The sequence below is a fragment of the Drosophila elegans genome, unplaced genomic scaffold (genome assembly GCF_018152505.1).
Source record: "Drosophila elegans isolate 14027-0461.03 unplaced genomic scaffold, ASM1815250v1 contig_133, whole genome shotgun sequence".
Classification (NCBI taxonomy): Eukaryota; Metazoa; Arthropoda; class Insecta; order Diptera; family Drosophilidae; genus Drosophila; species Drosophila elegans.
This window is the reverse complement of record NW_024545499.1, coordinates 932,635-958,575: the sequence shown is the minus strand read 5'-3', so window position 1 is coordinate 958,575 and position 25,941 is coordinate 932,635. Positions and strand designations below refer to the sequence as shown.

General features: G+C 42.1%; 6 protein-coding genes across 15 annotated transcripts in view; 3 read left to right on the top strand and 3 right to left on the bottom strand.

The window, feature by feature from the left end:
* LOC108145091 (rap guanine nucleotide exchange factor 4) overlaps positions 1-914 on the top strand; it is a 43,635-nt gene extending 42,721 nt beyond the window's left edge. For all 4 annotated transcript variants that reach the window (XM_017270278.2, XM_017270283.2, XM_017270281.2 and 1 more), the window contains one exon: positions 51-914. In XM_017270278.2, coding sequence (XP_017125767.1) covers positions 51-178 — 128 coding nt within the window. In that variant the 3' untranslated portion in view covers positions 179-914. The remainder of the gene's footprint in view (positions 1-50) is intronic.
* Positions 915-4,585: 3,671 nt separating this feature from the next.
* On the top strand, positions 4,586-5,930 carry LOC108145122 (aldo-keto reductase family 1 member B1). Its single transcript, XM_017270335.2, has one exon. It carries the CDS (start codon positions 4,723-4,725, stop codon positions 5,656-5,658), a length of 936 nt encoding a protein of 311 aa, XP_017125824.2. The 5' UTR covers positions 4,586-4,722; the 3' UTR covers positions 5,659-5,930.
* Positions 5,931-6,437: 507 nt separating this feature from the next.
* On the top strand, positions 6,438-7,193 carry LOC108145111 (CDGSH iron-sulfur domain-containing protein 3, mitochondrial). Of its 2 annotated transcripts, none has more exons than XM_017270315.2 (4): positions 6,438-6,562; positions 6,619-6,763; positions 6,837-6,930; positions 6,987-7,193. In XM_017270315.2, the coding sequence occupies exons 1-4, from the start codon at positions 6,515-6,517 to the stop codon at positions 7,108-7,110; spliced, it is 411 nt and encodes a 136-aa protein (XP_017125804.1). In that variant the 5' UTR covers positions 6,438-6,514; the 3' UTR covers positions 7,111-7,193. The 2 variants fall into 2 exon arrangements, with proteins under 2 accessions (XP_017125804.1, XP_017125803.1); XM_017270314.2 differs by having other exon boundaries at positions 6,443-6,562; positions 6,616-6,763.
* Positions 7,194-7,479: 286 nt separating this feature from the next.
* On the bottom strand, positions 7,480-16,122 carry LOC108145110 (microtubule-associated protein RP/EB family member 1). Of its 6 annotated transcripts, none has more exons than XM_017270307.2 (8): positions 15,981-16,122; positions 10,844-10,996; positions 10,628-10,773; positions 10,097-10,379; positions 8,757-8,899; positions 8,620-8,702; positions 8,474-8,555; positions 7,480-8,413 (listed from the first exon to the last, which is right to left on the bottom strand). In XM_017270307.2, the coding sequence occupies exons 2-8, from the start codon at positions 10,962-10,964 to the stop codon at positions 8,363-8,365; spliced, it is 909 nt and encodes a 302-aa protein (XP_017125796.1). In that variant the 5' UTR covers positions 10,965-10,996; positions 15,981-16,122; the 3' UTR covers positions 7,480-8,362. The 6 variants fall into 6 exon arrangements, with proteins under 6 accessions (XP_017125796.1, XP_017125799.1, XP_017125800.1 ...); XM_017270310.2 differs by having other exon boundaries at positions 8,483-8,555; positions 15,981-16,121; XM_017270311.2 differs by lacking the exon at positions 10,097-10,379 and adding an exon at positions 9,171-9,429 and having other exon boundaries at positions 15,981-16,119.
* A 327-nt stretch (positions 16,123-16,449) lies between these two features.
* Positions 16,450-19,258, bottom strand: LOC108145121 (probable methylcrotonoyl-CoA carboxylase beta chain, mitochondrial). The gene is made up of 4 exons (XM_017270331.2): positions 19,031-19,258; positions 18,719-18,972; positions 17,584-18,464; positions 16,450-17,529 (listed from the first exon to the last, which is right to left on the bottom strand). The coding sequence occupies exons 1-4, from the start codon at positions 19,154-19,156 to the stop codon at positions 17,054-17,056; spliced, it is 1,737 nt and encodes a 578-aa protein (XP_017125820.1). The 5' UTR covers positions 19,157-19,258; the 3' UTR covers positions 16,450-17,053.
* A 721-nt stretch (positions 19,259-19,979) lies between these two features.
* LOC108145116 (protein phtf) lies at positions 19,980-24,304 on the bottom strand. Its single transcript, XM_017270327.2, has 8 exons — positions 24,038-24,304; positions 23,373-23,436; positions 23,174-23,313; positions 22,610-23,117; positions 21,605-22,557; positions 21,350-21,528; positions 20,930-21,286; positions 19,980-20,870 (listed from the first exon to the last, which is right to left on the bottom strand). The coding sequence occupies exons 2-8, from the start codon at positions 23,396-23,398 to the stop codon at positions 20,385-20,387; spliced, it is 2,649 nt and encodes an 882-aa protein (XP_017125816.1). The 5' UTR covers positions 23,399-23,436; positions 24,038-24,304; the 3' UTR covers positions 19,980-20,384.
* Between the last annotated feature and the right edge of the window lie 1,637 nt (positions 24,305-25,941).

The window sequence follows — 25,941 nt, the reverse complement described above, 5'->3', positions numbered from 1 at the left end:
CATCCCACCGCCCTCCATCTTATGTTCTCATTAATTTCGATTTACAACAGGACTGGAGCCGCCGTCGCCGAAGAGCGAGGGCGAGGTGAGGTCGTACATCAGCAGCTTCCGCGTCATCGACAACCAGCGGGTGCTCACCGCCATGTCCCAGAAGGTGGAGCCCACCAGGAAGCTGTAAGCCCAAAAGGCCCTGTATCTGATTAGCGTGTAGCGTGTGTTAAGTGTCTACCCCCGAGTGTGTGTTAATCAAACCGCAATTAGCTGCACAGTTATGAGCTTAGCCGGGTTGTTATCGGGAACCCAATTCGGGGCATGGCCACCACAACCCGGACCAACTTTCATCCGCATTCGCATCCGCATCCGCATTCGGATTAGCTTAAGCTACAGTGTATCTACGACCCGACTAGGAACTATCTCAATCTTCTAACGAACTGAAATCCAAACTGAAACGCATTTCAATGCGAACGAGAAACTTTTTGCTTTAGTACAAAACGAAAGATGGAAAACAAATTTAAAATTCGGAAATCCCGGCGGAAACCGAAACGAATATAAACAAAACTTGGACGTGTGTGATACTAAACATTTAGAGGAGGCAACATCAAAACAAACAGCACTAAACTGCATAATTTCCTACAGAACTTTACTATATGAATCCTACGCAAGCTAGTAAAATAATTTGTAAAATTATGTAACGTATCCAAGAGCATGGAATCTATTTTTTTAAAAACCCTAAACTAAAACCAACTATTAATCAGTCTAGTTAAAGCTAGTTGTTAACATGTAAGCTATTTAGCGGATAAGTTATTTTATTTATAGTTTCAAGTTTTTCTTTCATCTGGTTAATCCATTACGCTCCTAAGTACTGCAATTCGCAAATAAAACACGAAACCATTTATTAATATTTATTTACACAACCATTATTTGTTTTATTTTGTAGAAAATTAAGCCCTTGTTTTAAGTTAGCTATAATATATGCAAAGCAAGTGCATTCAAAACATTAAACACTGGAGAGGGACCTTATTAGTTGTAGTTTTGTACATATAGACTTGTAAAACCATTAACATTGATTATACACTGAGTATAGCTGTGGTCAAAATATAAGTAGTATTTAAAATCAGCCTCAGATAAGGACGATCGGATCACTTTCAAACTTAGTCATATTTTTAAGTTCCCCCATTAAAAGTACTACTTCTATTTCGAACACAGCTATATACATTTTGGATGTAGTTAATATACTCGGTACTCGTAGTGAGCAAGGTACTTTAAACTCGTTTCAATGGATGAATTAGTCGCCGATCCTACAAAAGAACATTAGAATCAGATTAGCAAGCGGATTTTCTTCTCCGTATAAACCCAAATCGGGCAAGTACTTGTTTATGTCTGGTTGAAAAAAATTCCTTATTTTTGTTAATAAAAATACATTGGAATGAAAGAAGGCCCTGATGTTTTAGCAAAACTAATTTGTACCGAGTATTCTGAAGTCGGAGATCCGACTACAGGTTTTGTTCTTTTTCAAAAGTCAATCCTAGTAAAATCCGTTTGTCTTTTGGGGTCTGTCGGAAAATGTATGTATTTATGAACCCATATGCATGACCCTATGGGAGGAACGAATTTTCTAGCATCAAACAGTAAATAATATTCCCTGTACTTGTAGTTACCATTTTAACCCAACTCCTCTCCCAAGAAAAGGTCTCTCAAACAACGATTTATCTCATAAACAAACACCATTCCTAGATGTAACCAAACTTTGACCATGATGCGTAGAATATAATTGTCGTTTTTAATAACAAATTTTCCTTTACGTACAACAATCAATCAAACAATATAAATGTAACTATTCTCCAAGATATTATGTATCCAGTGGTTTCTCCCTCAAACAAAGTAATACAAGAAGAGCAAACGAATTTTCAATCAAAGTTGTATAAATATAGCAAACCGATTCAAACGATACAATACTGTTTAGTTTATAGCTAATCAGATGTAAAAATTTCGTATTAATTTACAAGCAACGCAACACCAATTTTAGTATGGAACAGTTTGTAAGTAGAGTTGGAAAGCCTTTAATTACTTTATCTACACCACGTGCTACGGATAAGTGTAGAACCTATCACAATCACCCGCATAGAATTGTGAAGGCGTTATAAGCCCGATCCTAAACAATCCTTTAAGGAAACTTTTGACAAAATAAACCAACTCTAATAGCATTAATAGGGCGAGAAGATCAAATTGTGTATTAAATATTTATCTATCGGATCCATCATTTTAGCATATAGTTCGTAGTACCTATCATAGTATTAAGCAATCGTTTCCAGCAAGCGGAAACCGTTATGTGTCAAAACCAAAAATATTTCTATATTTTTGAGTACTGCTATTATAAAGTAAAAGCAACAATACACAACTATTATAGTTATTGTTGTGCACTTTCAATAATACAGATATAAATGCTATATATATATATATACCAATATATTAAATATGCAACTACTCCAAAAAGGGAAAATTTCAAATTTTACTTGTGATTCGATTTGACAATCTCAAAACATAACTCTATAAACTTTTAATTTCTCAAATATTACCTAAGCACTTTGCATAAATTAAACATCATTGGGTAGCTCACGGATGTACACAAACAGATATATTCATGCTATACGTATATACCTCCGTTACCGAAATATAGCTATTGCCAATCAGTCATAATCAGTCAGTAAATGTTCGAGCCGTAACTAGTAATAACCACCCAATGTTCAAATCAGTGTTTACATGTCTAACGCAAAACAATCTTGAAGTTTACTTACCTACCATATAGCAAAATAGAATAAATAGTTCGTAATACGGGATGAAAGAGACGGCTCCCATGAGCTCACAGTAAGAAGACAACACCAACAACCCACTTAGAAGTAATTAATTCCATCGAGCATAATATAGACGTGCATATTGTGCAGCAGACCAGAGATATTTTAACCGTACTCCTGATTACATATACTAATTACATACTTGTATACCCATATTGCGATGAGCGAAGTGAGATTTATGCAAAGCAGAGTAAATATTTTAAAGGTAACCCTTAAATGTTGAAACTAATTGTAAACCAGCATGTATCTTTGAATGTCTAACATTTTGAACTCAACTAATATTCAAATAAAGATTTATGTGTTAGCGAGCGCCACTTGTTTTTTATTCGTATTGAAAGGAAGAGATACCTGTGATTAAAAATTAGAACCCAATTTGATGTTATATTGTTGAGAAGGATAGTTGTGTCACTGCTCTACCTGTTGGATTTCTATTCCAACGTGGTATAGTTCTGGAAAAAAATAATATTACTACGCCCGATCCTCATAAAGCAAAAGGGTATATTGAATTTGTTGAAAATAATGTAACATGTAGATGGACGTTATTTTGAATTATTATTGAAATTATTAACAGGGTATCGGGACACTCGACTATACTGTTCCTTCTTGTTTAGTTACAAAGACTTAATTTAATTTAAGTAACTTAATCTAACTAACTTAATCCAAACTTAAACCAAACTTCGCGATACACAATATTAACACAAACAATTGTTTACTTGTTGGTTATCTTTGATCGCTATACAAGATCAGCCTAGTTTTTTCATCTTCTCGTAAATCTATGATTCATAAGCTTTTATATTAAAGCGATTCGATAAACAAAAAACACAGTTCAGCTTTTAAAATTGAGTGCATGAGCAGATACAAATCAAAAATCGCGACGAGTATAACATCTCACATTGTGAGTATCATTTTTGGCGGTGGTCAAATATTTTGGGTTGCTTGTATTCGTTTCTAAAATAGGTTTTTTATTTGTTACTTTTTTATGCGATCAGTTTAATCGTCTTTGGCTGGACCATTTCGTAAGATGTTCACAAGTGGTTTGTGTTTTTTTTGGCAGATAATCAAAGATTAATAAGAATTTTTATAAAAATGGATAAATAAAAAAATATTTATTTAATCCTTCAACCAATTCTCCTTTTCATTTTATTTGTTGATGGCAATCAACTCGACCTACTCACAAAAAACTGACGATGCATCGAGCAGGCTATCAAACTGTTAAAAGGGTTTAACCCCTTAAGGGTTATATACAGATAGAAGGTAAAAAAAAACGAATTTTTAAAAAACATTCTGAGGGAATTATTAAATTGAATTATCTAATATTTTTTGTAAGCATATATTTGAACTGTATTTTAAGACAAACTATTGGGAAAAATATTTATTCAGCTAATCTCCGGGAGCTCCTCTCATATAAGGCGTTTTGAGGTGACCACTATATCTTTGGACTGGATCATCCGAAATTTAAAAAACAAAGAGATGTCGGTAAAGTATTGTCTAATATAGTAATTAATCGGTGGAATTAGCAAAATAAAGTTGTTTTACATTTTGGCGGTTTCTCAACCAAAAAAAAAAGCAAATTCAAATATCGATTTATGTGGAATGAATATCGATTACCTGTTGATATTGCGCGCCTAAAGCTCAGTTCAAAAAAGCTCTTGCTGCTTGGGAATAACCGCGCGGTGTCCATGACGTCACCGGATGACACAGCAGCTGCTCGGCCGCCGTGACAAAATCATCGAAACCGGCTGAGCGGGCCAACAGTTGCCCGCGAAACCTTCGACGTGCTGGAGCGGACAGAGATTGCTCCTCCATAATTACCACATCGCCGCAGAAGCGTCCAATTTGCACAGCGTTAATTATCAGCGCCAGCGACACGATGACCAATCTGGCTCCCACCATCCGGCTGAACAACGGGCGCGAGATGCCGATCTTGGGCCTGGGCACCTGGAAGTCCTTCGAGTCGGACGCGTACCACTCGACGCGCCACGCCCTCGACGTGGGCTATCGGCACCTGGACACCGCCTTCGTCTACGAGAACGAGGCGGAGGTGGGCCGGGCGATCGGCGAGAAGATCGCGGAGGGAATGGTGACCCGCGAGGAGGTGTTCGTGACGACCAAGCTGGGCGGGATTCACCACGACCCCGGGCTGGTGGAGCGCGCCTGCCGCCTGAGCCTGAGCAACCTGGCCCTGGAGTACGTGGACCTCTACCTGATGCACATGCCCGTGGGCCAGAAGTTCCACAACGACAGTAACGTTCACGGCACCCTGGAGCTGACGGACGTGGACTACCTGGACACCTGGCGCGAGATGGAGAAGCTGGTGGACCTGGGCCTGGTGCGCAGCATCGGCCTTTCCAACTTCAATGCGGCGCAGACGGAGCGCGTGCTGGCCCACTGCCGCATCCGGCCGGTGGTCAACCAGGTGGAGTGCCACCCCGGCTTCCAGCAGCGCCAGCTGCGGGAGCACGCCAAGCGGCACGGCCTGGTCATCTGCGCCTACTGCCCCCTGGCCCGTCCCCAGCCCGCCCGCCAGTGGCCGCCGTTCCTCTACGACGCGCACGCCCAGCAGCTGGCCAAGAAGTACGGGAGGACCACGGCCCAGATCTGCCTGCGGTACCTGATCCAGCTGGGCGTGGTGCCACTGCCCAAGTCCTCGAACAAGTCGCGCATCGAGGAGAACTTCCGGGTCTTCGACTTCGAGCTGAGTCCGGAGGACGTCGCCGGCATGGAGCAGTACCACACGGGGCAGCGCACGGTGCCCTTCTCCGGAATGGCCGGTCACAAGTACTACCCGTTCCACGATGAGTTCTAGGCTCCATCCGAAGGGCGTTTCAGAAATTTCTGGCCGCCGCTGTGCCAGAAGTTCAAGGGCTTTAATTGAGTTTTGGAGTTAATTTGCTTATTCTTTAAGAACAATTGTTTCGAAACCTACTGTTGGTCTGGTTTTAAATCGTTTACTCAACGTGAAAGAGGTGTGTGGGATCCCGATCTTGACCCTTGGTTGAGATTTATTGGAAAATATTTCTAAGGCACCCCCGCAAATGTAGTATTTGTATTGTAAAATAAAGTATACTACTTAGAAAATCTCCGGGCGGTTAGTCTAATCAGCTTGTCTAACGGGGCCGCTTGATAAACGGCGTTATCTGAAGTATCTGGCGTGTGTGTCTGTCAGCTAGAATTCATAGTCGGTTCTGGGTATATAACGAGCTTTCATTCAGATGAACGTTTATGATAGTAGCCAGCCATAGCTGCAAACTAGACGCATCCGAATCATATCTCTGCTTATCAGCGCAGCAGATTCTGAAATTGTGAAGTCGAATTTTAAAACGGCGACCTTGGGCAGCGATAACTACAGATGGAGCATCGATAAAAATAAGTTTCGATAACATGCTGCTTTACCGTTATACAGCACTGTAAACTGAGGTATGGCAACGCTGGCTGCGCTGTTTAAATATTCCGTTTTCTCGAACAAAAGTAAATAAGAAAAAATGCAAGCCCAGTTAATAAAGCAACTACGCTTAGTAAAACCATCAAAATGTGACAGAATAAAACTTTTAAAGCAAAAAAAGTGCGACCAGACAATCGATAAATACAGCACAATCTTTAATATCGATACTTGCGATAGTGCAACTAGAAGAAATAACGAAAATAAATAAAGCAGCCGCAACATGTCAATAATATTGAGACGAAACCTGCGAGCCTCTTGGATGCTAAAGGTAAGCTAATAGCTGGTTATAATCATCCACTAAATATCAAATATTTCATTCAGCAGGCCTGCTACAGCTCCAACGCGCAATCGGGGGACTCCGCCAAAACAATACCCAAAAACCTGCTCGAGGACAAGCAAACGGCCGTACTGCAAAAGGAGAACGGAGCCATCTTCGACAAGCGGCCCTTCAAGCTACACCTGGATAAAGGTACGTTTCACTCATCTCACTTAGCTAAAATCTGTGATTGTGTTTACATAACCACAACTCGCGACCCCCACAGATAAAACCTACAGCTGGTGCCTGTGCGGCAAGTCCAAGTCTCAGCCCCTGTGCGATGGTATGCACAAAAACGAGTTTCTCAAGATCAAGCAGAGGTAAGTGCGACAATTACAAAAGTATAAACCTATTTAAGCATTTTCGTACTTGCCAGGCCCATCCGCTTCAAGGTGGAGAAATCAGGGGACTACTGGCTGTGCAACTGCAAACAGACCACCCACAGACCCTTCTGCGACGGCACCCACAAGCAACCGCACATCCAGGCAGCCGTTAAATAGTTTTAGCTTCTAGCTTCTAGCTCCTAGCTTTCGTCGATGTAATCGTGTGGGGAAAATGAGAAATGCATTAATTTTGAATTCAAGCAACACATGTTTTTTATTCTAGATTATAGAACGTAAGTGATACACCCTATTTATGCTTCCTAGTGGTGTATGAGCACATTTAAATACATTTTATTTGCGTCTGATGAAAGCACATGTAGACTATTATGTGTATATAGTTAGTGTGTTACAAGCTTTAACAAATTATTTACAATGATCAGAGAACAGTAAATGAGGAGGGTGGGATCAGTGTTTTTCACAAAAGTTTCCGGCCAGGAGCACTCGTCCGTTGAAAGTAAAATTAGGAAGCCAAAAATCAAAAATGGGTTTAGAAAATAGAAAGATGTTCGCTTTTATTCAAACTTTTTAACGAGCTCTACCTGTTTTTACACATAAATATAGAACTTAAAAAAATCGAGAGCAAAAATCACTTATTTTATATAATCATTTTGTTATGAAGCCAATTATTTAAAAATAGAAATTGAAAGAACGAGTTACAGTTTGATGAATGCCATCTCATTGTTAAATATTTTTGCAGATTTTACAAATTAGGCTCATTTGATCCACTACATACAACACTCAAAACGTTTAAAGTCAGCAAATGCAAAAGTTCAACTTATACGAAAAAATATAAATGTATTAAATTGGTTGTGGTTGTGTAAAGCGTATGATACAAAGACAAACTAATCCGAGATTTTGAAACAATTTTCTTAAATAGGTCTTTGCGTACGTAACAAAGAATTTTGAAAAGTGACGTCTGGCTTTCTATTAGATAGTGTGAGATTTAGGTTTCGTTTATTCCGCTAAAATACAAACAAATTACATATGAAATGATTGGTAATGATGTTCACACTCATCGGCAACAGCAGGACGCAGGATAACGTTCGCGGGCATAATTTTTAATCTAAAGATCTGCATAATATAAAAATAATTCCCGGACTCGACAATTTTATCAGCTTCATTTTTAAATCAAAGAAATGAGAAGAGGAATAACGATTTGATCACTTGGCGCTCCTGTTGTCAACCTGGGCTTTGGGAATTAAACACTTTACGCACTCGTAAGTCTTCTTGTTTGCACAACGTCTCCTTGCTTCCTGTCTAATTAATAAACTTTATTTTTGTCCCCTTCATCTTGCTTCTTGACCTATGTTTTGAATATGTATGCAGCAAATGAATTTCGTGGGTTGGTTTTTGCTTTTCTCGTCTTAAATTAATACTCCTCGTCCTCTGGTGGTGCATCGTCTGGCGGCGCAAAGCCATCCTGAAATTCAAGAATATATAGTCTAAGCGGTGACTAGGCCGAGCGAAAAAGTGTACGGACATGTCCTACCTCAGTCGCATATAGAATGTCCAATATCTTCTGAATGAGCGGATGCGCCTCGCCGTCATCAGCTTCTTGGCAACTATAGAAATGGGTGACCAGTTAGCGCGGTGTTCAGAAGTGAACATTTAGGCTTCGGGACTTACAGAATTTCAATGTCCCGCAACTTGGAGAAGTAAAAGTCACGCTCCTTTTCCAATCCCTCGAGGTTAATACGCATGTCCATGACCTGATCCTTAACATTATTATCTGTTTCTTGCTTAATGTCTAGTTGATCACCCACCTGGTTGGACATCTCCTCGATCTGCTGATTGTTGACCGCGTTGCCCGCGTCGTTCTTCTTGACCGTGCCCGTGCTGTTGGCTCCGGCATTTATTCTGCTGGCCGGGGCAGCGTTGTTCGTGCGTGGCAGCACCTTGGAGACTGCTTTAATGGGCGAAACAGGGCGAGGTTAGTAGGCGAATAAACCGGAGGCGGATAAGGAAGCTTGAGAATTCAACAAACGTGAAGCACAGACAGCTTAGCTATTCGTATATTGTGTTTGTGTTCACTGGCAGGATGATGTGCGTTTAGTATCTTGGATATATTGGCATGCGGTATTTACAACTGTCTGATCAGGTGGATTGTGCATTATGATAATGAAAGGAGAGGTAGCGATAGAAGGATACAAATAGGGAACCAAACCAAACCAACATACAGGGCTTCACTGCAGTCGTCGTCGCCGGGCGCGTCGTTGCCGTTGGGGCCCGTCGATAGCTGCTGGCCACACCGCTGGCCGCCGTGCCGGGCAGAGATTTAACCGCTCCCGAACCGAAGCCCATGGGGGCTCCTTCGCGCACCGCGCTGGCATCGTATTCCCTGCCATCGTAATTGGCATCGAAGAACTTTTTGAACCATTGCAAAAACTCGAAATTATCTTGGAAGCGACCTTTGATCAATTTGTCAATGGGTATAATCTAAAAGTAAAATGGGTGAGAAATATGCAGACAGGTGAGAGAGTGTGTGGTGAAACCAAACGCATTGGGAACAAAATAAGGATCAACAAAACACAGCATGAGATATGGGGACAAACAGGAAACCCTTTGGCAAGCCAAAGCAGTAGAATATACCTTTGCGAATCATCAATGAATCGTTTCGCAATGGTAAGAGCAGTGATGGGAAAGGTTGTAGAAAAAAAATTATATAATAATTTTAGCCAAATCCAAAAAAACCTTCGCCTAATTTGTGCATCTAATACTTCCAATAAATTGAATTCCAATAAATATTTAGTTTGGTAACTGTCATCAACAAATACAAGGTGTTTCCCATCACTGTGTACGAGGATGAAGAGGGGTTAGTGGGTTTGAATGTGGGACAATAGATCCTCCGACTTGTGTGCTTTGTGCTGTGATGCGACTGAATATGTGTGCATGTTGGGTAGTTGTTGGTGCTCCTGCTGCTCAAGACCAATGCGGTGGGTGTAGCTTTGTAACTTTGTGTGGAGTTGTGTGGTGTGCCATCCCAGTTCTGCCTGGTCCTGCTGCGTGCTTCACGTTCGTTCGCTTCGCAACTCAAAAGGAAATGGCAAGCAAATGGCTCGGTCCCAACACCGGAGTTCGTGGCCTCGAGAGATCCAGTCCATACCCGTAGCATTCTGAGCGATGACTCGTGGTGCCATGCGGCTGCTTCCGGCTGGCGCCTGCATTGGCCGGCGGTGCATCAGGTGGAGATCGTTGTTGCTACTGCCCACGCCACTGCCTCCGTTGCTGCCGTGTCCGTTGCCATTGCCCAGCTTGACTCCGGACCGCTGCGCCACCGGGTCGTACTCGCGACCGTCGTAATTGGCGTCGAAGAACTTCTTAAACCACTGGAGGAACTCGAAGTTGTCTTGAAAGCGGCCCTTAATCAGTTTGTCAACTGGTATGATCTTGGGTCGTTGTTGTTTGCGTGGTTGTGTTGTTGATTTGTAACGGAAATCGTAGTTAGTTACAACATACAAAAGTTGATTGGTACAGTAGACAGCTGCTCATAGCGAAGCTATTCGCTTTAAGCGCTTCCACTGTACCGTGCCCATGTCCACTCTACATTCTCAGGTTTGTTTTGGGTTTGTGTGAGTTCAAATCAAATAAAAAAATCTCTAAAGAAACGAATATATTCGAAGTGAGCAAGCATTACCTTATCCACAGACATCTTTTTGAAGCCCGCCTGCAATATCTTGAAGTTCTGTATGTACTCGTGCTCCAGATTTGTACGAAATTTGACACGCTTAACGGGCACTGAATTGGGGAACAGCATGTCCATGAACTGGCAGTATGCGGCACCTAGAAGTGGAAGCGTAGGTTGATTCCAATAAGTACCTAAAAGACTAAGACGATTCCACTGCCCACTTACCCGTGCAGAGCTCCTCGATTTTTGAGAACTGCGACTGGAGGCAATCGTTGACCCAGGACAGCATGTCGTGGCGCGACAGATTCTCTGACGTCACATTTGTGGAGTACACGTTTACAGCCATTTTGGTGGTGTCCTCTGGGTACTTGAGCGGCTCTGAAACGAAGATGCAAACGGCTGGTTAGTGCTCTGTGGGCGGTTGGTTGTACGGTCCCGTGTGGGAGTGCTGCTACCATGAACGGCTTTTAATTGCGCCAGCTAATAATTGTTTTGGCTCTGGGTGCATTGAAGCGTGTCCCATGTGCGTGCTCAATATCAAGATCACGATAATCATCAGCAGAAGCAAACGGCAACCGGGAACGCCAAATGATTGTTATTGGACATGTTACCGTTGCACACTCACTCACTCCACCAATCTGCAAAATATGTTCCACGAAAGTAGTTTGGCGGGTTGGCCTATCGCCGAGAAGTTCGATTGTTTGGCTCTGGAGTGGAAAGCCACACGAAAGGCCTTTCCAAACCAAAATCGAATTATCTTTCTTCCCGGAATGAGAATGATAAACTGTCCAAGTATTCACCACATCCGATGCACTTACCTAGCTAGCTATCTGTTTAGGGCCGATGTGTTCTTTGAAACGCCCCTCTACCTATCCTTTTTTTGCTAGGACTAAATATGCAAAATAAAAAAAAAACTGTGAAAGTTACTTTTGTTTTTCTTTTGATTCGTTTTAATACTCAAGACCAACTGGCAATTCAAATGTATAGTTCTTAGCTGAACGCAACATTTTCAAGGCCTGCCTTTTGTTTGCTGTTTTTATTTTTTCTTTGCAAATCATTTTTTTGTGGAATTTGGAGCAGTGACAAAGTCTATGGGTAATTTTTGTATCCGTACTATACGAGTTTTCACGAATTCACGTTCTATAACTAATAATGTAATATGTTTTCAAATTAATCGAATTTTGAATAATGTGGCCCCTTTAATTTGTGTTTTGTTAAAATATACATATGACAGTTTTTAGAAACAAGATTTAAGAATGGTCCGTTACTGACCACATTATATGTACATACTACATTATATGCAGTTAAAATAACAATTTTATGGAGATAAATAAACAAAAACCCTAAACATGTATTTAAAATTACCACCAAACAAGAAAGAAAGTAAACTTCGGCAAGCCGAAGTTCATATACCCTTGCAGCTATTGCAATAATTAAACATTTTTGAAAACATTAAAATTATGATTTACTGCGTATATGTTTAAAAACATTGAAGCTATGATGATTTGCAGCTCAATTATTTGATAGTTATTTTATATATTTTTATTGTTCCTATGGGAGCTATATGATATAGTCGTCCGACTTTGATGAAACTTAAACCGTAAATTGGAAATATTTAACCATTACTAAATGTCGAAGAACTAAACAAAAAATTAAAAAACAGAAAAGTTATAATTTTTTTCATTTATTTCTCCGATTGTTCCTATGGGAGCTATATGATATAGTCGTCCGACTTTGATGAAATTTAAACCGTAAATCGAAAATATTTAACCATTACTAAATGTCGAAGAACTAAACAAAAAATTAAAAAACAGAAAAGTTATAATTTTTTTCATTTATTTTTCCGATTGTTCCTATGGGAGCTATATGCTATAGTCGTCCGATTTTGATGAAATTTTTACCATAATTCTGAAATATTTAACCATTGCTTTATGTCGAAGAACAAAACAAAAAATTTAAAAACAGCAAAGTTATAATTTTTTTTCACTTATTTTTCCGATTGTTCCTATGGGAGCTATATGCTATAGTCGTCCGATTTTGATGAAATTTAAACCAAATTTCTGAATTATTTAACCATTGCTATATGTCGAAGAACTAAACAAAAAATTAAAAAACAGCAAAGTTATAATTTTTTTCATTTATTTTCCGATTGTTCCTATGGGAGCTATATGCTATAGTCGTCCGATCCGGCTCGTTCCGACTTATATACTACCTGCAATAGAAAGACAACTTTTGGGAAAGTTTCATGCAGATAGCTTTAAAACTGAGAGACTAGTTTGCATATAAACGGACGGACAGACGGACAGACGGACATGGCTAGATCGACTCGCCTAGTCATGCTGATCAAGAATATATATACTTTATAGGGTCGGAGATGTCTCCTTCACTGCGTTGCAAACTTCTGACTGAAATTATAATACCCTCTGCAAGGGTATAAAAACACCACTTACAGCAATTAAAAATTGTTGTAAGTTCTTTTTATAAGCAAGAAAGCAAGCTTCGGAAGACCGAAGTTTATATACCCTAGCAGCCTAATCAAAATGTATTATTTTATAAATCGACTATGCATATATGGACTATTTTTTTTTTAAATAGGAAGTTGTATGATTTTCCGACTAATGTTTCTATTGCAGCTTGTTTAATCTTCATAAATCAATTTTTTAAATCGTTTAAAATAACTATATTTTGAGGTATTTTTATATATATATGCGGCGATCTGTAATAACATTAACTTGAGTGACTTGTTTAGAACGAGTCGATTGGTGGTGCTGACCAAGAATACACATATATGCTTAAAATAATCAAACATTTCTTTTTCAGTGCTTTGTAAACTTCAGAATGAAATTACATTTCCCTCTGCAAGGGTATAATGACTGAATATATCGCTGCGGATACTATTCTCAGCTTTCAGAGATAATGGTTATTCAGACCCATCTCGAATACTTACGAGAGCATAAACCGCAATCAAGCGAAATGGTAAAGAAATCGAAAGAAAACACTCCGCGGATACTGGAACGGTCGAACAATGAACTTGTACTGTGCGCTGCCACGATGCGTCGTCAACGCTCCGCTTCGCTGCCACCGTCGTTCCTTTCTCGAAGATGAAGATTACCCATGGACCGCGTCATTGGCATTATCAATGTCAGCCTGGCCAGCAGGAACATAGAGCATGGGCAACGCAAACGTGGGCCAGTGAGATAAAGAATTAGCCGGCATTTGGGAGCCAGACTATAAATACACCGACTCACTTAGGCCGTGTGCCTTTCCGAGTTTCCGTAAAACTCTGCCTCGGCACCTTTTGGCTGTGCGAGTGTACCGGGTGCATTGACCCGAAAGGGCGGAACTCCAATTCAAATGCGGAGCGATTTGCTGCTAGTTTATTGATTTAAGTGCCCCCCGCCAGCAGAAGGCACAACAATAGCCATGCCCCAAATACAACGACTTGGGTGTCGTACACAGAGGAAAATTCCGAAAAATATTAATTATACAAAAAATAATAGTCCTGTCAATTGGATCTAATCTACTATTATTATTAATGTGCATTTTTATGGTCTTTACTAATTATAGTAAACTCACACAGCAGTACAAGAAACAACGAATTCTATTCGCTTACTTGGTTTGTTTACTGCTTTATTGATTTTATTTTTATCGCTCCATTATATGACTTGTTTGTCAATTTTGGTGAGTAGATATAATTAGTTTGCTGCATAGAAAAATTAAGTCCGACATTATATCACCAGTGTCTGTTTAACAATGCAAAATTTACCATTGATTCGAATTGATTTTCAATATATATACATATATCGAAATAGTATCCGACTATAAATGTTGTCACAGTACTCACTCAAAACAGTGGACTTGCTAATATTTGTTGACTATTTTATGATTGTTATCTGGGAGATTATTAGTGCCTTGTCAACAGGCCAATCCAAAGACCATAATCTTATTGAACAGCGGATGTTTTTTTTTCGATAGCGCCGCTTTCATACAGACCACCTGATACGTCTCATAAAAAGAGAATAAATAAATATTCTCCAAAAAGCTTTATTTATGTTTGAAATCTTAGACGCTCTTTGGAGGTCTAACTTTTAAGAAACTGTTTTAATGTGCAAAACGTTGTGAGGCAAATTCCAAATTGTTTAGTCATTGACATCTGCCATTTTGTTATGAGTAACAACTGAATGGATGACCTCCTCTAGTATTATTTTCAGTGTATCTTGTTGTGGCTGTCGATAAGTAAGTGTATGCATGTGTGCGAGTGTGGGCGCGTGCAGCGGAAGTTGAATGCGAACTAATTAAGCAGAACCAGGAAAACGGAAAAGAGCAGCGAAAAATGGGGATTAGTGCCCAAAACGGGGCCTTGCAATCTAACTAACCCACTGCGCCGTTAAAACGTCGTTCATATTTTGTCCATATTTCAAATTTCCAAATGTGATTCAAGCTGAAGCAGGGTGGAAGTGTGTCAGCGACAGTAAGCTGTTTGAGCAACAAATAAACATTCCAATATTATGAAGCCAAATCCGCGTGAGAGCGTTTGAGTGCTTTTTATTTTTGAGTGGGGAAACCGAAAAGAAACCGGCAAGAGATTGGAACAACAAAAAGGCCAGAAAGCTGCGTCGGCGTAGCTGATTTCAATTAAGCCAATAAAAGAAGTAACTCGAGCTAAAAGAAAACAAAACAAGTCCGAGAATTGTTGGTAGCTGGACGGACACACACACACACACTCTGAAATGCGGGGGTTTGACAGATAAACCGTAGAGGAGTGACGTCATCGAAGTGGAGGCTTGAAACAACACCTGAAACAGGAAAGAGCCCAGAAAACATGGTTTCCCCGCTTTTCCTCGTTTTCCAGACGTTAATGCCATCGGGGGTTGGGCACTTTAGCCACTACACACTGCACCGGAATTTTTGCGGCCTCTTTTTTTTTTGCGGCTGTGGCAAGAACTCACAAACACACACACACTCGCACGTTAAGATGATAGTCACTCACACACGCACACAACCAGGATAGGGAATTTTATTTTTGGAGGAGGAAACAGCAGCAGGCGACATTTAAATATACAACGAACACGCACGCACACAGGCGCACGGATGCTCCGCAATGTACAGCAATTTCGTCCGAGTGTGCACTTGAAGTTTTCGGCAAAGTTATTTTAAGTTATTGCGCCACATACCGATGAACTTTCTTTTCTGCTGACGCTACTTCTAGGTTTTGCCATTTCTTCTGCTCTCTTCTTTTTTTCGCGAAAAAGTCGAGAAGCCGCACACACACACACACACGCAACTCATACACAGGCCCTGACTCATACGGACGCAGTGGCACAGTCAACCGGTAAATCCTCAGATCCTCTGATAAACTCACCTTTTCAGTTGGTCGTAGTCCTTCAGGCCGAGGGCGTTTTAAATAATTGCTGGACTTTAAACAAAGAAATGCAAATATAATGACGAACCGTCTTCTTGCAAACGAGCGAGCGCTAGGGATGTAAAATGTACACTGATGCATCGGCCGCCCAGCGCAGGTCCGCATGGAGGGCTATCGATAGGAGTTAGAGATGGGCGATGTTGCGCGGCGGAATCTCTGCATTTTGACTGTTATATTTAAAACTTTTCAAATGTATTTTAAAATATGAAACTATATAAAAAATTGTAATAAGTGCGAACAAAATATTACCATTTCCTTGACCCTATTTAGACCTGGTCAAGTGCTAAACGCGCACATTATTAGAAATTATTTATAGCTTTTTTTTAAACAAACTGAATAGTTTTCTCATTTTTGATGAAAATCTTTTGAGGTGTACAAACATGTAAGGTTGAATTGTACCAATTTTCACTTTAGGGCATTCGACTAAACATTTATTTAATTAAAAAATTCAAACAACAGTTTTCGAAGAACATAAATACGAGGGGTACTACTACCCTTACTTCCAGAACTAGCAACACTCTTATCAAAAGCGGCAAATAATCAGTTAAGTAAGCTTTGTTATTATTAGCTATTCACGAAATATAAAAAGAAGGAGTACAATTACCATATAACAATGAATTTACTAAAAAAATCATTCTTAATACTAATAAATGCAGTTCCGTTTTTAGACTTGGAATATTACAAAAAATAAACACTGTTAATTTTAAAATCAGTAAATATGGATAAATTTATCGTACGTTTCGGATAAATGTATAATTTTTTAAGGATTACAAAAAAAACATTAACTGTTTCAGTAACACATTGATTTACAATTATCTGATCCCATTGAGTAAGTATTCTACACTTACGTTCACGACCTGTTCCTCGACTTTTTTTTAAATAAACACTTGGTGGTAAATTACACGATTAACAAATTACTTAACGCTAATAAATGCAACAGTTTCGACATAACGGCTGGCATTAAATGCCTTTAAATGCATCCAGAGTTCCCTTCATTCGCAAGCAAATCAAATTTACATGCGGAAGACACCAAATTTGGTGTCCTGGCCAGCATTGTTAACGGCTGCCTTTAGGCTGAGGCCCAGGACCTGGCGGGTGTTGGCCGGATCGATGATGCCGTCATCCCATAGGCGAGCCGTACTGTAGTACGGTGAACCCTCCGCCTCGAACATTTCAACAATGGGTGCCTTAAGCCTTTGGGCTTCCTCTTCGCTGAACTCCTTGCCAGCTCGCTTGCGCTGGTCTTGGGTGATCTGAGCCATAACATTAGCCGCCTGTGTGCCTCCCATCACGGAGATGCGGGAGTTTGGCCACATGTAGAGGAACCGCGGCGAGTAGGCCCGCCCGCACATGCCGTAGTTGCCGGCACCGTAGGATCCGCCGATTATCACCGTGAACTTGGGCACATTGGCGCAGGCCACGGCTGTGACCATCTTGGCTCCGTTCTTGGCAATACCATTCGCCTCAGCGTCGCGTCCCACCATGAAACCTAGGTCAAGCGAGTCAGAATATTGAAGACTAGCTATGTTTATGAGCTACTAACCTGTAATGTTTTGCAGGAAGACCAGAGGTATCTTGCGCTGTGCACACAGCTGAATGAAATGGGCACCCTTAAGGGCGCTCTCCGAGAAGAGCACTCCATTGTTTCCGACTATTCCCACCGTGTGGCCATAGAGCTTCGCGAATCCGCACACCAAGGTCTCGCCGTACAGCTTCTTGAACTCCGTGAAGCGACTTCCGTCTACGATGCGGGCAATCACCTCGCGAACGTCGAAGCTCTTGGTGAGGTTGGGGCCCACAATGCCGTACAGCTCGCGGGGATCGTAACGCGGCTCCTCTATGACAGCTGGCGGATTAGCACCCTGAAAGCAGTCCTGGCTGGAGTGAACTAGCTGATCGTTGTAGGCATTCGTGGCGGGCAGATTCAGGTTGCTCACAATCTGCCGAGCCAGATACAATGCGTGCTCGTCGTCCACGGCGTAGTGGTCCGTGACTCCCGAGGTCTTGCAGTGCAGGTCCGCACCTCCCAAATCTTCTGCGGACACCTCCTCTCCAGTGGCTGCCTTCACCAATGGCGGGCCAGCGAGGAAAATGGTTCCCTGCTTCTTCACAATGATGCTCTCATCGGCCATTGCCGGCACGTAGGCTCCGCCAGCCGTGCAGCTGCCCATGACTACGGCGATCTGGGGAATTCCCTGGGCCGACATGTTCGCCTGGTTATAGAAGATGCGTCCGAAGTGCAGTTTGTCTGGGAAGACTTCCGCCTGGCGCGGTAGGTTAGCGCCACCCGAGTCCACTAGGTAGATACAGGGCAGACGGTTTTCTTGGGCGATCTCCTGGGCGCGCAGATGCTTCTTCACGGTGATGGGATAGTAGCTTCCGCCCTTTACCGTGGCATCGTTGGCCACTACCAAACACTCCGTCCTAAAGAGAAAATTTTACATTAATAAAAGTACATATCTAATTAAGTTATAATTGCCATGAAATATATGAATCTAAAAAAAAACTTATTTAGGAATATTAAAAACAGTGTACTGTTTTGTATTCTCAAAACATTAGGGATCTCTATTTAAAACTTTTTGGAAAATAAAAAAAAGCAAACTAAACAACTTTTTTCATAATTCTGTTTTAAGAAAATGAGGCTTAAAACCTTTAAACTGTGATGCAACAGAACGTACCCACAAACGCGTCCCACTCCGGTCACGATTCCGCCGGAGTTGACCACCTCCTCGCCGTACAACTCGTGTCCGGCCAAAGCACTTAGTTCCAGGAAGGGCGATCCTCTGTCCAGGAGCAGGTTGATGCGGTCCCTGGCCAGGAGTTTGCCCCTCGAGGTGTGACGCTCGATGGCCTTCTGCCCGCCGCCCTGCAACACCTGGCTGGTGAAGTTGCGCAGCTCTCCAACCAATCTCCCCATCTCGCTGGCATTTTCCTGGGGGAAAACTGTGATTTCAGATCGTGCACGTAAATAGTCGAGTGTTTATCTGTACCTTGTATTCGGCGGACTGTTTGTCCACCTCGCTGGGCAGAACATTGGCCTCGCCCACGTGGAGCAAGCGCACCTGGCTGCGCAGCACCTTCGAGGAGCTCCTTAACAGCCCATTCAGCCGGATCATTTTAGGGGGGATGATTTTTACGGGAGTTAAAAGCTGTTTTTACCACGCGAGTGGGGCCGAATGTTACGTCAGTTTTGTGCGGGCGAGCTGATAGCGATAACAAACACAGCAACAGCTGGTCGATCGCGATAGCGGCAACTATCGTTTGCGAAAAGAAATCGATGTTGAGTTGCACACAAAGAAATAATTGGTTCGTTTCAATTTGGTCTGTTCGTTTGAGTAAATTTGTTTAAATTTATCAAATGAGACAACTATATTTTATTATATCTCAAGAATTTAGAGAGTTTTTGGAAAATGGGTTGAAAACAAAAATTGTTAACAGGTTTCCTATTTGTTTACCGAAAAAATCGTAATACTAAGAACCTTTTAAGAAATTTCTTTCATACGAATTTGTATATACTTTTAGTTGAAATTTAGTTTAAATGTACATATATATTTATCAGAGCTTTTTAAAACTTTTACGCAAAAAATTATTTTAAAAATTATTCTAGCTATTAGAGATCTCGACGTTCATACAGACGGACAGGGATTTATTTAAACGGCTATTGATCCCTATCAATAATAAATATGTATGTACATTTATTTGAGTCCGAAACTCTTTCTTCTGCTTGTTAGATATTTTGCTCTATGAAAACGGGCTAACAAAAAAATTGTAGCAATTTTTAAGAATTTAAGGCACACATTGTGTGTCTACAGAAAAACATGATTTTCGAAACATATTTAAATTATTAAAATCTTCTAAACAATTTGAGCTTATTTTTTATGTTATATTATACTATTATCATTATAGATTAGCTATATTGATCGATATGAAACGACATTATTTATTGGTTTTCTAACATTTATTAATTGCAACACTCTAGCTGAGACCGCTTTAGGAATTGAACTTGAGACTGTGTAACAGAAAAAACAGCCAACTACGAAAAGGTGCATTGCTTCCATGCTAAAAGTTCTATGAACTTTAGATACGATTCATTACACAATTTGAGTTAACATGATTTGTGATTGTGCAGGTCGCTCTAGATGGTAAATACTAATTTATATTGATTTACGTAGTCAGCAGTGGGCTTGTTAACGGAGCTAAACAATCACTTGACAAGCATAAACATTGGCTTGCTTAAATTTATTAACTTAGCTAATTTAGAGTTAGATGTAGTTGTAGATTTCTCTTAAAGCGTTTCGAAAAAGTTGTACTACAAAAATATGATGCATCTGCGCCTTGCATGATTCACTTGATCTTGATTTTGTGGAGCTTCAGCTTGAAGCCCAAAACCTCGCTTAGCACGCCCGAAAGGGCCGACAGGATGACAACCTTGATGGTTGTGAATAGATATGGGTTGGCACTGAGGCCAGAGATCTTGAATGGTGTTTCGAGTTCCTTTAGCAGATCGGCGGCCAGCTTGAGCACGCTGTTTGACACCATCAGCTCGTCCTTCTTCTTGGGCTTCTGCTCGATTTGCAGATACAGGTTGATTTGCTCCGTGATCAGCACCGACACGCTACGGTACTTGTGCTGAATCTTCTGGCCCAGGGTCATGAATCGCAGCAAGAAGATCCCGATTGTGATTGACCACATGAGGGCCTCCAGTGTAAGGTGCGTGTGCAGGTGCACCGAGTCTTTCAGCCACTCGACGCTTAGGAAGGCCAGCAGCAAAAGGGTCACTATGAAGGCGGCGGAAACGATGATATCCACCGATCGCTGCGGACCGCGTTTCTATGGGTGATCATAATTAAATACTTGCTTCAAGAAATGCGTGGATATGCTAAGCTCACCTTCAGATAGGATCGTACGCTCAGCCAGGTCTTGATGTTGCGCACCTTGTTCAGGCGGAAGTGCGGCAGATTTGACTTGCGAGCCCGACGCGATGACGTGAGATGAGAGAAGAGTTTGGCGTAAAGGAAGCGCTGCTTGAAGGTGCGTTCTGCAACGGCGAATATAATGAATAGGATGCTGGTCAGGCAAAGGCGCTGCACAAAGCCAAGGGCCAGGACGGTGCGCTCCCACTGAGTATCGCCGAAGGCAAAGCCCAGCAGGGTGAAAAACGAGGACGACGACTTCTCCCACAGTAGCTGCGGCATGTAAAGGTAGCTTATCTCACTGGCCTTCTCTGCGTCGCTACCGAGTGTGACCTGAATGCGTTTAACAATATTCATATTATAATTTTCTGCCAACACATTAGCTTAGGTACATACCTCGCAGAGTCGGCAGAAGATGGGGATTAGTGTGAGCAGAAAAGAGAACACCACGCCTATGTAGATGTAGTCGTTGGCCTCGCCCATCGAGTCCACGCGTTCAATTATGCAAGAAGCTATCTCCAGCACGGAAAGCTGCGCCTTTTTGGCGTCGCGCTGATCCCAAATTGTGCAGCTAACTGGGGTAAGTATATGGAATTATGATAATAAGGCAAAATGTAAATATAATTATAGGAACTAAGCTCTAGCACTCACTTCGGTCCAGACTGCTGTGGGGGTTAAGTATGGTGGTAGGCGTGATGTCCAGCTCGCCAGGATCCTCGTCGCTGCAGGCCGTGTGCTTCAAGCCGCCATCGGAGTGGTCAAGGTCGGAGGTGTAGCTGCAGTCCTCGCTGTTGGTAGTCACCCCCAGCCAGTCGGTGGCAGAGGTGGTGCACTCCTGATTGCAGGCCGAAGCAGGACTGGATATGATGTCCGCGTCATCGCACTCGTCCGACTCGGCGCAACTAGATGTGGACTCGTTGCCGCGCGACTGCGCCTTCTTCTCCGCTGGAGGAGGAGCACTGTTAGAGCTGCTGTTTGCCGTGTTAAGACGCAGGCGCAATTGATTGCTCTGGACAGGAACTGGGGGCACGGCATTAGTCCCACTATTGGGCAGAGGCGAGTGGTTGTTGTCCTCGCCGCTGGAGCTCTTTCCGTTCAGGCTCTCGAAGCCATCATCCTCGCCAATACTGCGGCGCGACTGGTAGGCGGTTCTGGGAGACCCCACACTGTTTTCTCCATCCGCTTCCACTTGATTTTCTCCGCCGAGCCCACTAGAGGAAGGCTGCTCGGTGCGCTCGTATGTGGCGTAGATCTGAATGGGCGTGTGCCAGTTGACGTTGCGCTTTTTGGGGCTTTCGGGGGCCGCTCCGCCCGTCTGCCTGCTGAGATCGAAGCGCGCGTCTGTGACGGCCAGCGGTTGCGGTAGTGCGCTGACGGCAGTGGTGGTCAGATAAGTCTCCTCTTCGTTGCTTCGCCTGATTAGAACGGGGGGTGGTGTGGCCAGCAGGATGGGATCGGGCACCACGGTGCCACAGGTGCCCGTGGGCGAGGCCAAAGGCGTGACGGGTCTGGGTAGCACTTCGATGGCACTGGCTGTACTGCGTCTGGTTGGTATTGAAATGTTGCTGCTGGCCTGGGACAAATCCGCTTCCATTGGACGAATGCTGCAGAGAAAGGATATTAATAATGGCATCTAAGACCATACTCTTCACTTACCGCACAAACTTCTTGCGACGTCGCACACGATGCTCGCGGTTCGAGGCCTTGTCTCCTACGCAGCTCACGGAGATGCGCCGCAGCTTATTCTTGCTGGTTCCGCCTGAACCACCCGTGGCGGTGTTGGTGGCTACGATCTGCGAGTGGATAAGGCTGATCAGCAGGCTTAGGGCGCACGGGATGAGCAGGGCGCTAAGCAGGTCGACATGCTCCTCGGTCTGCTTATCTGCATCCCCATCGGAACCATCTCCAGTTGCCTGTGCATGGAGAAGAGTGCCGTTCAACGGATTGTCATAGACTGACGGCACTATGCGACTACTATGCAACACGTAGATGGCCCAGTTGGACAGTTGGGTGAGGTAGAGGATCAGGATGAAGCCAAAGGCGTTGGGCGTGGTCTGCTTGACCCACCACTGCGCATAGAGAGGCAGCAGGACATAGCGCAAAATGGCCAGACGGATCACGGTGAGCAGTGATTGTTTGGGCTTGGCTTTGGGGAAGGTGGAACCTGCAATATATCGTTTAGTAAACAGCACTATTAGGGCGAGTTGGGACAAAACACACCGCGAACCAAGTCCACATCGATTAGCTCAGTCTTCAGCTTTGTGTTCTTCAAGTTGACATTGTTGAAGCCATCCAAAATCCTCTGTTCGACGGTCTTCTCCCATTCTTGCTTGTCATAGGTGCCGATTTTCTTCTGGTACCTAACCACAAAAGCGGAGAATTAGATAATCCGGAGAATAATGGAGTATTGTTCGCTTACCATGCAACAATTTCATCCAATTTCATAGTAGTAATCACATAAAAGCCCCCGAGTGTCGTGCAGCCTGCAAGCGAACAAAGAAATCGTCAATTGGGTTTTACAGCTGTGCCGCTAACGATTCCAATTTATAGCGGTCTGCAATAGTGTCCGGATATAAACGGGGTGTGAAGCCGTTGTGAAGTAAACCCACTTCTCAAGTATTGCAATGGGGATTTTGCCCCACTGACTTGGCGTCGAACAGCTGCTCTGCATAACGGGTTTTGCAGGCGATTGGCCGATATCAGCTGGTGACTTTCACCTTCGCCTTGCCACGGCCCCGCCCCCCTGATAAACACCCGCCCCCGCCCCCGCCCATGTGTGCGATAAGTAGCGCCCCATTAAGAAAGGGCTATCTGCGTTTTCCGCTTTTTCGATTCGCTTGCCTTGAAAAGCGTGAAAAGCGGACGGCAAACGGTGGAACAGCTGTTTCGCTGGTGGGTGGGCGTTCATGTTTATGCACACATGCGGAAGGGGCGCAGGTATACACACAAACAAAGGGGATCGGGTTTGCTATGGGGCCCCATCTGCAATTCTGGGTTCAAGGTGAACCAATATACCCGCAGCGTTGCCCAAAGGCGGAAACGTTTGTGGGAGAAGATGCTTTCATTCATGGATGGCGCGGTTACCTTGATTTAAACCGCGTCAACGATCGATTTATTTGCGCCCAACCCAGGCTGGAGTTTCTTCCGTATCCGTTGGATCCAGGTCAAACCGATTGCGGGGAGGCACAGCACTGAAAACTACGGATCCCGTCGAGTCACTGGTAATTTTGAATGCACTACACACGCCGCGAAAGCGTTTTGCATTTGCATTGGGGGCCGAAAAGATTTGGTGCGCAGCAAAACGAACGTCCTCCCTAACGAAATAGCAAAGTGAGTGCTCACATTTCCGTAAATCACGCTCGGTTACGATCTATCGATAGGAGTCCACTGGATGTCAGCTGCTCGATAGTGCCTATCGATAGATGCACCTGCTATTCAAATAAAACTGGCGGTAATGTCGTCAACTAATGCCAGTTCTTTAGAAATCCTTGTGGAACTGCAGCTTTTGGAAAAATAATAATTGGACTAAGACATGTTCTTTAAATTTTAAATGGAAAATTACAGTCTAATAAAGTTAGTAACAACTCAGAAAGAAAAGGTCAGTAGTATCAATTTGTTTTTCACAGCACGATTTAAAATAAACCAATACGTAATATTTTAAAAACAACAAAGAAAGCTAACTTCGGGAAGCCGATGATACCCTTGCAGCTACTCCAAAAGTTAAATATTCTTAAAAACAACAATCTTCTGCCTATATATTTAACAACAGTAAAGCTATAATAAATTTTAGCTCAAATATTCTATAGTTCCTATGCCACATATATGGTATTGTTTGCCGATTTCAATACAATAATAAACGTACTTTTAAAGGAATACAAATACGAAAAAAGGGATACATAAATAATTTTTAATAATAAAATTTAAATCGTAAGTCCGAAATAAAAAAACCTTTCTACCTCGAAGAACTAGAAAAATAAAATAAAGAAACGGCAAAGTCAACATTTTTATTTTTGTTTTTCCGATTGCTTCTATGGGAACTATGTCGTCCGATCTGGCTTTGTTGCGACCTATACTACCTGCAATAGGAAATCAACTTTGGTAAAGTTTATTGCAGATAGCTTTAAAACTGAGAGACTAGTTTTTATTATTAAAAAAAATGTCCCAAATTTTTTTTAATATATCAAATTTTAAATAACATATTGATCGTTTAACAAACTGGTTAACCGATGCTTGAACCCGTGAAATGTTTGCATTTTGAAAAAGACATACTGGGGAGCTTGTGAACCGCAATTATTAGTTCTACTACAAATAAGATGGCATCAAAACTTAGTTAAAAATATTCTCAGACACTCAGAACGAATCCCTACGTATATAGCAAGAAAAAATATCTTTATATATTGTATAATACACTGTACTCCTTACTGCAACAATGACTGTTACTGCTGGAGTGTTGGTTGCAGCAATCTTTAGGGCTGGGGATTGGATTAGATTAAGCTTCGATGTATTTTCAGTTGCGAATATATGCTTATATGGACGTTATACCTTTCATTCGCTAGAATTAGCACCAACTCCTCATTTCGCTCAAGAAATCTATGCTTTTGTTTGTCAACAAAATATTTCATTCTAAACATAATAATAATAATAAAGTGTTTGAATCTTTATCTTCATTGATTAATTTTTTTAAGATAGACCCCACACAAATGTTTTATTACAAACCTCAAATAATATATTTGAACTTGCTAATAATATATGTAAGTAATATACTTAATTGAGGCTGAACTCAAATTTTCATTTTGAGCAATGTTCTACATGCGAAAAAAATACTTCATTCAACGAACGCCTCAATTGATTTGCATGTACAAACAGTTTTCTCATAAGAAAACTGTTTTTCTCCGAATCTGTTTTTATAGGACCATTCGTAAAGATTATTTCTATGTTATGTAGAATCAAATGCATAAACAGAGAACTGCAGTTCGAAAGGAAAACTC